Source organism: Tachypleus tridentatus, unplaced genomic scaffold (assembly GCF_004210375.1).
Source record: "Tachypleus tridentatus isolate NWPU-2018 unplaced genomic scaffold, ASM421037v1 Hic_cluster_1, whole genome shotgun sequence".
In the NCBI taxonomy this organism is placed as follows: Eukaryota; Metazoa; Arthropoda; class Merostomata; order Xiphosura; family Limulidae; genus Tachypleus; species Tachypleus tridentatus.
Genome location: NW_027467777.1, coordinates 15,400,255 through 15,412,342, shown reverse-complemented (window position 1 = coordinate 15,412,342; position 12,088 = coordinate 15,400,255). Strand labels below are relative to the sequence as shown.

The 12,088-nt window shown below is 36.1% G+C and overlaps 1 protein-coding gene across 1 annotated transcript; it reads left to right on the top strand.

Moving 5' to 3' along the window:
* The first annotated feature begins 5,943 nt into the window (after positions 1 to 5,943).
* Positions 5,944 to 11,732, top strand: LOC143241640 (uncharacterized). The gene is made up of 8 exons (XM_076484821.1): positions 5,944 to 5,999; positions 6,474 to 6,629; positions 6,713 to 7,009; positions 7,592 to 7,891; positions 8,598 to 8,918; positions 9,402 to 9,722; positions 9,961 to 10,242; positions 10,784 to 11,732. Exons 1-8 carry the CDS (start codon positions 5,988 to 5,990, stop codon positions 11,522 to 11,524), a joined length of 2,430 nt encoding a protein of 809 aa, XP_076340936.1. The 5' UTR covers positions 5,944 to 5,987; the 3' UTR covers positions 11,525 to 11,732.
* Positions 11,733 to 12,088: the final 356 nt, after the last annotated feature.

Here is a 12,088-nt window from a genome sequence, read left to right as displayed (position 1 = left end):
ATAATATAAATAGTGTTTCAACTAATACGTTCAATGTAGTGACTCAGATAATTTACAAGTCACAAAATAATGAAACATTTTTAGTCTTAAGATAGGATATGATTATTGATACAGTTAAACAATGCAACAGATTTCTAACACCTCGAATTTATTTTAAGAATATAAAATTAGAAAATCTCAATTTCAAACATTCAAAGAACGTTTAACTGAAATATCACAACAATAATTAAGTAAAAGTTTTACAAGTAATAAACTGGTAATTTATATCAAATACAAATTCATATAAAATTCATATAAACTTCTATAAAACCAAATCAGATATTTCGAATAATTGTAAACTGAAACATTTAAGTGATATCACATTTAAATATTACAATAACCCCAAAATTAAAATTTAAGTAAGGTCATGGTTTCATTAACAATAACTCAAAACAGAAAAATTTCAACATCATGAAACAGGCGGGTTCGCGCCCGCGTCAAACATGCTCGCCCTTTCAGCTGTGGGTGCGTTAGAACGTTACGGTCAATCCCACTGTTCGTTGGTAAAAGACTAGCCCAAGAGTTGGCAGTGAATGGTGATGACTAGCTGCCTTCCCTCTAGTCTTACACTGCTAAATTCGGACGGCTCGCACAGATACCCTCGAGTAGCTTTGTGCGAAATTCAAAACAAACATTTCAACAACAGCGCCATCTGTTTATAAGAATATTGTTAATAATCTAATAGTTTTATTTCGGTAGATACGACGTCAGTACTGGGCAAGATGAACACCATTATTCTTCAGAAATTAAAACTACAGCAGGACGAAAAAGAAAATGGGATGTCTTGTAATTTACTGTTCAATAAAAGTAACTCAACAATAAAACCTCACCTTAGTTGAAGCACAGAGAATACAGTTTACACATTTTATTGACTGGATTTCGTATTTCGACAAGTCATGACAAGGATGAGATTTTTGGTTCATTGGTTTAGTCCTAGAAGGCGTTTTAATTTGGGATGACGATGGGTTTTATGATCAATTGGTTTAAGTCTTCTCGTATTTTGATTTACCCTAAATTTTGTTATTGTTGTAAACCTGCTAATTTTCCTTCAAATGTCACCGAATAAAACAAACTTTCAAAGACATCTTTCCTCAAAATAAACACGTGATTCATTACGGTACTCCTACAACATCGTTATGTCTATTTTTCTTGTTGTTTAACCATTTACTCATCGAAACTAAGAACTGTTTACTGGGGAATGATGACGGATGAAACTAGAAACATCAGTTCCATTCAACCATAAATCAAACTCTTTATGCAATACCATTGCTTTGACTTAACGTGTTCCTAGAAACTGACGTCTACACTCTTCAGAAACCTTAATAAATTGTGTAGCTGGAGAATCACCTCTCCGCCATTCACCACTTTCATTAAAATTAAAAATGTAGAGAATAAACTGTAGGATACACATGATAAATAATGAAGGAGATCACGGAATCGGAAGTTCTGTGTTATCACCTGTGCCATAAGCTCTTAGTACAACTGAAAATATCATAGTAAACAACTTTATATATATACATCATTGGAAGACTTTGGTATTTCAAGTTAATAAGTCATTGAAAACTTTTTATAATTCACACAATAATCCAAAAAATACATCTCTTGTTTAAAACGTATGTTTATGTATATTGTTGAAAACGATTAAAGAATTTGTATTGTTATAAAAGAATGTTTTAGAACAAACATATTGTTTAAAAAGCTAGAGCGAACTGATGCTGTTTTTTATCGAACAATTTTTTTTCAAATGGTTAGTTTAATTAAACCCTATAGCTAGCCGACAACGCCTTAAATCAAATAGTTTAAAAAGGTTTGCCAATTTAAACTTTATAAAAGTTGTTTTGTTTTTAATAACAGTTTGTTCATAGATTTCAACAATAATATTGATTTTTGTCAAACACGTAAGAATTCTTTTTTTTTTATAAATCGAAACGAGAAACCTCTTAATTAGACAAATTACTATTTCGTTTACCAAAGTGAACATTTTTATTATTATGTCTGGGTTCTGGAACGATCGATAAGACTCTCACGTCGCGATTGGTCTAGAGAAATCTATAGTCAAGGGTTGTAAATGTTTTAAACATAACAAAATGTGATCCGATGTCGTTTTGTGAAACATCTGTACGTGATGGAAAAAATGGATATCATTTTCGGACTCAGTGTACAGTAATTACTGTAGACCATGCAAACTAACGTGCTAGTTATAATTTCTGAACAGTTTCAAATGACTAGAAACATTGTAATAAAACAATACATAACAAGTCTTCGTTTATCGCAATGAGAAGGTTAAGATATGTTCGTCATGTCTTTGGATGGACTGTAAAATGAACACATATAACTGTACAATAAAGTATAAACAAAACGGTTTCATACTCAGCTAACAATTACACACTCCAATAATATCAATATATCTAGGTTGATATGTCGATTATCACTTCACAAACTTTAAGGGTTGTTGGTTACTGGATATGGATCAAGGTAGCAAAGGGCTTTGGTTGGTTAATTTAGATACAGTCAACAGCCGGGGTTACTCTTTACCAAATAAGAGTGGGACTAACCAACATTATAACGTCCCAAACTAATTTAGTGACGGTCTTCGTACACGCAACCAGCAGATAGTGTGTCAGCCACCTACCTAATCACAAGGTCACGACAGCCTTTCCTGTCAAATAAATTCGTTTGTATGAAAGGAAAATCTATTTTTTTGTTATATGAATATTTTTCTTTTACATTGTTTTATTCTTTTATCTTTAATTTGAGTGTCGTATTATGCGGCAAAATAACTAAACGTTAACCTAAAGATTACATGTAACCAACACTAGTTTTGTAGTGCTGTAGGCAACACGAGCTGTCTTCATGTGTTTCGGAACCGATAGTCTAGACTAGATTCCACAGTTACAGAAGCTTTTTTGTTTTGTTTTGAACTTCTCGCAAGGCTACTCAAGGGCCATCTACGCTAGCCGTCCCTAGTTTAGCAGTGTAAGACTAGAGGAAAGGCAGCTAGTCATCACCACACACCGCTAACTCTTGGGCTACTCTTTTACCAACGAATATTGGGATTGACCGTCACGTTATAACGCACTCACGGCTGAAAGAGCGAGCATGTTTGGTGCGACGGGAATTCGAACCCGCGACCATCAGATTACGAGTCGAACGCTTTAACACACCTGAACATGCTTAGCCTAGTTACAGAAGCATCACAGCTCAAAAGGGTTCAATTGCAATCGTCGTTTCGAACCTTGGATCTTTTATTATGCATTCAATATGCTAACCACTGATCCTTGCCAGGACTTAATTAAATGTTTATTAGGAAATGGCCACATAGGCTTTGGTAGCTTACAGTGACTACATAACAAGGAAAATATGTAGCCATTCTGAAAACTACAACTGCTATATTATGTTAAGTTTCTAAGACATTCAATGTTTTCCAAATGTTCAACAATAAATTGTTGACAGACAAACTGAGAAACTACAAACACTACTTGAGAGCCAGTTTAGAAGAAATCAAGCATTTGTCCATATGACAAAAGAAATAGAAAAAACAGTACAGATAAAACTATATAAGAAGTTTTTGATTAGCAACAACAAAACTTACGTTCCTAAAGGAAAAACATCGATAATAATAAAAATTGAAACGAAATGTCATATATTTCTGGTAACTAGTTAACACTCCTACGAAAAGTGGGGCCTAATAGGCCCCAGAGCAACTTGAAAGGTTATTAATATTAGGCTAATAAATTTGCATTTAAATGAAATTGCCATTTCATTTGATTTCATTTCATTAAATGAAATTTCATTTCTTTGATTTGATTTTGATTTTTGATTTCATTTCATTAAATGAAATGGCAATTTCATTTAAATACAAAATTATTAGCCTAATATTAATAACCTTTCAAGTTGCTCTGGGGCCTATTAGGCCCCACTTTTCGTAGGAGTGTTAACACGATTCTTGAAAACTAACAATTACAATTCTTTATTAAATTTCCACCAGGGGCACAACGACATACCTGCAGACCTACAAGGCTAGTAACCTTGTGTAACTTTGTGTTTAACTTAGAGAATTTTATTATATATTTACTGATTGAAAGCTAAAATCTAAATGACTATGTATTCGCATGCAATTTGTCTACTGCACGTACAAGTCCCGAGGCAGAGACTAAAAACAAGGTCTTTGAAACGACCACAAAACAAAAAAAAAAGCAAAAGTCCTTGAAATAATGCATCACTAGGCTAATCCTAGATCACAAGTAGACTGATTACAAAAATTACGTTAGCTATGCACTGAGAAACTCGTAATTTGTAATATTTGATGACGATAAACCCATTTGAAGAACATTAAATTAAATAACAACGGTAGGAATGTGGTCCTCACCACATGTCGTCAATAACGGTTACTTGTTCAAGTGTCATTCTTAACCTGATGATGACCTAAAGAGATCAAAGCGTTGTTATTTGTTCTGTGATTCACAAAAGATTTTAATACTTATATCAGAAGTATCTGTTATTAATATAACTAGCAATTTATATTTTCAGTTGATATAATATTATGGAGGCCGATAACAATAGGCTTAATACCTTAAGTTATTAACTAATAAAAAGAAATAAGATTTACATTTCAGATGTATAAAATCTAAGTATAACTTATTAAATACCAAGATGTAGAGATGGAGACACTTTTACATGTACAAATGTTTCAATAAAGAATGTTGTTCCAAAGATTAGTTATACAACTGGATTCAACAGAAGAGTTGCCTATTTAAATAGGCTTAACACATTATCAAGTGTAAACGTAAGAAATATAAGGTTAAGCTATACATCTTCTAACTTGACGATTTATATTTCTTTAAGAAAAGCAACAGAAATGTTAAACATGTTTAATCTCAAAATTAAAGATTCAAAGTTGTTTCTAGCACACTAAAAATTTGTGATAATTTTGTAGCTTTTCAAATATATGTTTTAACACTTAAGTTAAGAGACATCCAGATATATGGATTCTATTTCGAAATGCAGTCTTCTGAAAAAAGAAAACCAAACGACATTCTCTTTTTGGAACACTTTATTAATAGAAATGGACAAAATCCACAACAAAAGAGGAAGAATACTGTAAAAAAGGAAGTCACTAATACGTAAATATCTAAGTCACTATAAAACCTATGCGTAAATATTAAAGTGACGTTTCTTAACTATACATAGATACCTAAATCACTTTTCTAATTTATACATAGTTAAATTGCTTTTCTGAGTTAAACGTAAATAGCTGAATCACTTGTATAAGTTATGAATTCACATTTAAGTCAGTCTTATAAGTTAATAGTAAACATCTAATTGAATTTTATAAGTTATACGTAAATATATCAGCTACTTTTATAAGCTATAGGGAAATATCTAAGTTATTGTTATAAGTTATAGGTAAATATCTATGCCACTTTAATAAGTTATAGGTAAATCACATTGAGCAATCGAAAGTTCTACGAGCAAACGTTAACTTGTTCACCAATTTCTTGGACGGTTGTCCAGTGTTCTAAACATTCTGATGTAGAATATATTTTTAATGTGCGACCAGTTAGTTGATAAAACGAAGGACAAATTGCTGCAAGGCGAACAACAATAATGGGATCTAGAATTTAGAAGAGACGTGAAGACAAACAGATAATTCAAATATTCACCTTAAACTTTATCAATTGTTGAAAAAATGAACTCTAGTGAAGCAAACGAATAGAAATGTCTTTACAGGTATCACAATACAGATGGAACAAGACGTGCTACATTCAAGGTTTCAAAGAGGGTCGCTCGAACGGAAACTAGATCATCTGTTTAGGCAGAAGACCTTGTCGTCCTTCCGCGTAGCCTAATGATGTTTCCTTGTTCAGGTATATATAAGGGTGTTCAGAGCTGAGAGCAACAGACATCAGCCGTGCAGAGGAGATACACGGATTGAGAATAGCCTCAGCATGGTTCTCAAAGTAGGTTCATCATTTTGATTTGCTTAGAACGTATTTAGTATGAAGAATAATCGGTTGTCTAACTTTATATAGAATTAAGGTTTCTTTGTTATTTTAGGGGAATTTGAATAACGTAATACTCCTACAATAAAAACTTTAAGAAAATAAAGTTTCACTATAAATACATCAAAGAAGGAAGGTGTAGTAACCCCGTAGCTTAGTGTTTAACGTCTAACCCTGAAACAATTTGTTAATTCGATTTCAATCGTGTTTGTAATATTTTATTCATTACCAACCCTATAATACCAAATCTACTAGCCCTACAGTACAGATTGTACCAGCTTTACCCCTGACTAGTGTACGATAGATTAGATAGTGAACATTTATAAACGTAGTTCAAAAATCATCTATGAAATTGTCTTATAAGATAAAATTGAACGTCATTTTTATCGTGTTTTTTAAGTGTAATAATAATTTAATAAACTTTCTTTCCAGGTTATTGTGTTTCTTTCTATGGTGGCGCTTGGCGCCAGTTTCGGAACTTATGTAGCCAATCCTCTCTACTATAACTTCTTGCCATACTCTTACCACAGACATTTGGGTGTTCCACTTTCTGCTCCTGCCCCAGAGGCTCCCGTAGCTGTTGAAGAGGTAAGAATAAAAAACAACACATCTTTACCTTTTATGTCTTTTTAAAGCAAACATGTACAAATAACTTTTTTTTTATTCAATAGCCTAGTCCATTTTCCTTTGCATACACTGCTGAGGGGGAAGGTGGGTTCAGTTCCAGGGCAGAATCTGAAGGAACGACTGGAGATGTTAGTGGATCGTACAGTTTCAACATCCCAGACGGACGTCAGCGCCATGTTAGCTACAATGCTGGAACTTCTGGTTTCACAGCAACAGTGAAATCCAACGAACAAGGAATCGTAGCCGGAGAAAATCCTGCAGACGTACAAATCTTAGCTCTAGGACTGGGCGCACCAGCGCCATCCGGACCTGCTGCTCCTGCAGCGCCCTCTCTTGGCTTAGTGAGTATATGCTTGCTTTACAAAATGAAAGAGAAATATTGCTTTCTAACTTTTTCATCTCTTCATGCTTTCTAACAAACGAACTGGAGTAGTTACGAACGATAAGATTTGGCTGCTGTTACAAAGTAATAACAAATATAAAAATCTATAAAAGTGTAGACCTATTTGTTTATTCTTTGAAACCACCCAACCGCTCTCTGTCTTGAAGGTAGAATATTTTCACTACAGTTGATAAGCGGAATTTACTCTTAGTTTGTAGATTTAATACATAACTGTTTTCATACTTGCTAAATAATATAATATTCTCAGACAACATACAAACTTATAATTTACGTCAGTTGACCATAAGAAAGAATAGATTCACGTTTAATTTACCTCCTTTAGTATTTTCTAAATTTCGTTTACAAAACAAATGTTTAAATTGAATATAAAAGAAAGTTGAATTGTCCTTGTTGTGATCTTTGGGATTTGTTATATTTCTGTGTAAAAGAAAAAATATTTATTCAAGAAATGTTCTAGATAAAATATCAAGTGAGAGAAGTATATTATATTTCACCAATAATAAGTTCATTAATTTTACAGGCTAGCCCATATTCGTTAACGTACTCCGCTGTTTCTGGAGGAGGGTCACATGGTCGTACTGAAGGTGGTGATACCTCCGGTTCCGTTGTGGGTTCTTACAGTGTGACCCATGAAGGTGGAAGCCGAAGAAAGGTCGACTATACCGCTGGAGGTGCAGGATTTAAAGCCACCGTCTACACCAACGAACAAGGAACGATTCCAGGTGAAGATCCCGCCGACGTTTCTATTCTTGGACTTGCAGGTGGCGCTGTTGAGCCTTCTCTTGCTGCAGGTGGCGGTTTCGAACCTTCTGGAGGAGCAGTAAGTATATAAAGAAATGATAAAAAACAATATTGTCGGTAAATAATAAAAATAAATTAACTTGTATTAATAAAAACCTGATTTTATTTGGATTTTAATATTTAGATAAACATCAATAGGTGTTAATTATCAGTATACCTGTTTCCCAGGCAATATTGAATCTATTGCCAGTATTGTGTTTATTAGGCTTAAGAATACACTGTGTTCATTGATTTCCTTCAAGTAAGTATTAATGTAATGATATTAGTTAGTTAGTTAGTTATCACCATTAGATTCCATCAAGGAACATAGGGCCGCAATCGCTTGCGGATTCTTCAACAGGTATTTAAGTGAGTAGGTTGTTAGCCCACTGCACCGAGCCGTCCCTAATTTAGTAGTGTAAGACTAGAGGGAAAGCAGCTAGTCATCACCACCCACCGCCAACTCTTGGGCTTCTCTTTTACCAACGAATAGTGGGATTGACCGTCACATTATACGTCCCTACGGCTAGGAGGGCGAGCATGTTTGGCGCAAAGCGGGCGCGAACCCGCGACTCTCGGAGTACGAGTCGCACGCCTTACGCGCTAGGCCATGCCAGGCCCAAATGTAATGATATTAGTATTACAAAATACAACAGAGATATAACACGATCTTTAGGATATGTGAAACCATTTCTTGAAGTTATTGTGACAAGATTAAATTATTTTTACTTGTATTTACTCTATAGCGTACACCCTTCAACTTCATGTACAATGCTGCTGAAATAGGAGGAGCCAGCTCCAGATCAGAAACTGGAGACATTTCCGGAAACGTGGTGGGTTCATACAGTGTGGAAGACCCTGATGGTCGTCGCAGGAAGGTGGACTACACTGCTGGAACTGGTGGATTCAAAGCAAAAATTCATAGTAACGAACCTGGTGTCGAACCTGGTAGTAACCCTGCTGATGTAGACATTAGTGGTTATGCAGGACTTCCCATGATTCCTGCTGGTGGCCCTGCTGGTGCTCCTGTTGGTGTCCCAGCTGGTGCAGGCATAGGAGGTGGACCAGTAAGTGCACGTTACAAAAATAACTTTTCATCCAGTAAATTATTCGAGGATTTAATATCAAACATTTTGAGCTTTAGTAATAAATGTTTACCATACTGACGATTTGGAATAGTTCGACTGTCTTTCCTCTGAAAACAGTACTTGAATAATGCTGTAATGAAAAAAACTTCGAATGGATGATTGGTATTCAACGGTTTGCTACCACTATTCTTGAAATTCGTTTACATTACACTTTCTTCTGAGGTGTCTGTGTAGATAAAACTTTCTTGATTTATATTTGGATTTTTCAAAGGTATATTAGGTAAGATGTTCATTTTCTTTCCAGATGTAATGTAAATAACATGGTAAAGCAGGTGTTTACGTTATACTTGTGTTGTTACTCTGTTTGGGACAAAAATATATTATAAACTGTGTATATTTTATGATATCCTTAGGAGAGGTATGTTCTTTGTTTAATAAAGATTATTGATATATTATACACAGGCCCAACCTTTCAACTTCATGTACAATGCTGCTGAAATAGGAGGAGCCAGCTCTAGATCAGAAAGTGGAGACATTTCCGGAAACGTGGTGGGTTCATACAGCGTGGAGGACCCTGATGGTCGTCGCAGGAAGGTGGACTACACTGCTGGAACTGGTGGATTCAAAGCAAAAATTCATAGTAACGAACCTGGTGTCGAACCTGGTAGTAACCCTGCTGATGTAGACATTAGTGGTTATGCAGGACTTCCCATGATTCCTGCTGGTGGCCCTGCTGTTGTTGCCCCTGTTGCCGGTGTCCCTGCTGCTGGTGCTCCTGTAGGGGTTAGTCTATTATTCCTGGTTTATAATATATACTTAGTAAATTAGAAGTTAATTGGGGGTTTCATAACATTTTGAGCACAAATCTGTATCTATTTATGATTAGAAATTAATTTTCGTAGTACATTTGTTTAAGTACCCAGTGCCATTGATAAATGAAACACCATTTGCGAAAAAAAAAAAAAATCCATGTATGACGAAACACGTTGACAATAACTGTTGGTTTTTTTTTTTTTTTCAGGGCCCTTTTGACTTTATGTACACCGCTCCAGCTGGTGGTGGATCCAGTTCCAGGTCCGAGAGTGGAGAAGGTGGAAGAAAAGTGACTGGTTCCTACAGTGTGGAACACCCAAGTGGACAGAAGAGACTCGTCGACTACTCAGCTGGAGATTTAGGCTTTACTGCAACAATCAAGAGTAACGAACAGGGAGTAAAACCCGGTGATGACCCAGCTAGTGTTTCTATCTTATCCTTACCAGGGGTTCCTGCTGCTCCAGCTGCTGCTCCTGCTCCCGTTGCAGAAGTGAGTGTAAATTCTTGAGGGTTTTTTATGTTTATATCTATTCAGGATTTAAACTGATGAATTTGAAACTTTTAGTGTAATCCATTTCTTCTTTAGAAACTATAGTTCATATTGAGGTGTTTTTTTCTAAAGTATACAATACTGCTGACGTTACTTTGTTCCATACTTCTTATTGGGCAGGGGAGCAAATTAGAATGTCTTCAGTCTGTTACTGATTGTGAGTTTAGAAGTATAAGTTAGGGTCGCTCGTAAAGAAGCTGTACAAATAAAACATTTAGTTTGTGGTCGTTTGTCATTATAAAATATGTCACTCTAGTCATCACTTTATAGTATGAAATGTTAGGTTTAACTTTAGTATCAAGTTATGCTGTTATGAGAACCACTCCTAACTCTGAGTTTTTATCACTTGTAAGATTTATTTAATAAAAAGCCTTATGTTTCTAACTGTTACAAGTTTCCATTGACTAAATGATTGTATTAAATCTAAAGGTGTTTGTTCTAGAAAATAAATAATGTATATTCGTTTCTCTTCCTTTTACAGCCCAGTCCCTTCTCTTTCATGTACACAGCAGAAGGTGGTGATGGCACCAGCTCTCGTTCTGAAAGTGGAACCGTGGGTGGTGAAATCACTGGTAGCTATTCCTTAACGATCGGAGATGGACGAAAGAGAGTAGTGGACTATTCTGCTGGTCCTGGTGGCTTCAGACCCAACATCCATTCTAATGAACAAGGGGTTAGTCCGGGCGACAATCCTGCTGATACCACTATAATAGGTTTGCCAGGTGGCGCTCCAGTAGGTCCTGTTGGAGGCTATGCCGTTTCACATGTCCCTGGTGCTGTTGCTGCCCCCGTCCCCGTTGCTGGTCCAGTAGGTACAGTAAGTAGCTATGCCGTTTCACATGCCCCTGGTGCTATCGCTGGCCCAGTTCCTGTCGCTGGTGCAGTAGGTACAGTGAGTAGCTATGCCGTTTCACATGCCCCTGGTGCTATCGCTGGCCCAGTTCCTGTCGCTGGTGCAGTAGGTACAGTGAGTAGCTATGCCGTTTCACATGCCCCTGGTGCTATCGCTGGCCCAGTTTCTGTTGCTGGTCCAGTTGGTGCAGTAAGCAGCTATTCTGTTGTACATGCCCCTGGTGCTGTCGCTGCCCCCGTTCTTGCCGATGCCCCTGTGGCTGCGGGTGATTTATCTCCTGGGGCTGTTTCTGCCAGAGACCTCTTTGAGGCTGCCAAATACGCACCTGTTTCTCTTTCGAAAATAGGCGGTAGTACATGGTCTCGTTAAGCCCTTAAAACAGCAAAGTGATCCACATGCGATTCTTTATCTCAAAATTTCTCTTCGACTGGCGCGAATACGGACCCCCATTTTAAACGTGGCCTGGAAATTCTGAGTCTAAATGTTTAAAAAGAAAAATATAATTTTAAAATTTAGAGGTTGTGTTACTTCCTGTTAACCCTCCAACAACCCGATATTAGAAAAATACTTAGAGACTTCTATAACTAAAAAATATTCTACATATAATTTTTTATCGATGGTAATTGGCCTCATTCTAGTTCGGAATTTCTGTCTGGAGAACATTTGTATATAAAATATGTTAATAATGTTCGTGTCGTGTCTGGTTTAGTTAGATTTCTAAACTTGCTGCGTTTTAAGTAAAACGTGAGACTTATTGTAGGACGTCAGCATCTTGCTATAGGTGGTCAGCTATGAAGGTTAAGTCTGAACTGAGAGCTTTTTTAACTGCTCTGAGCCAGACGGTATGCTACAGCTTGCATGTGTTTTAATGTTGTCCATGTGAATGTGAACCGCTGTTACATGGAATTAACTAAATGTTAGTGTTTTATGGTT

Coding starts and splice junctions, on each gene's coding strand:
- LOC143241640 (XM_076484821.1), top strand. Junction 7,892..8,597: donor TCGAACCTTCTGGAGGAGCA/GTAAGTATATAA, acceptor TTTACTCTATAG/CGTACACCCTTCAACTTCAT. Junction 10,243..10,783: donor CTCCTGCTCCCGTTGCAGAA/GTGAGTGTAAAT, acceptor TTCCTTTTACAG/CCCAGTCCCTTCTCTTTCAT.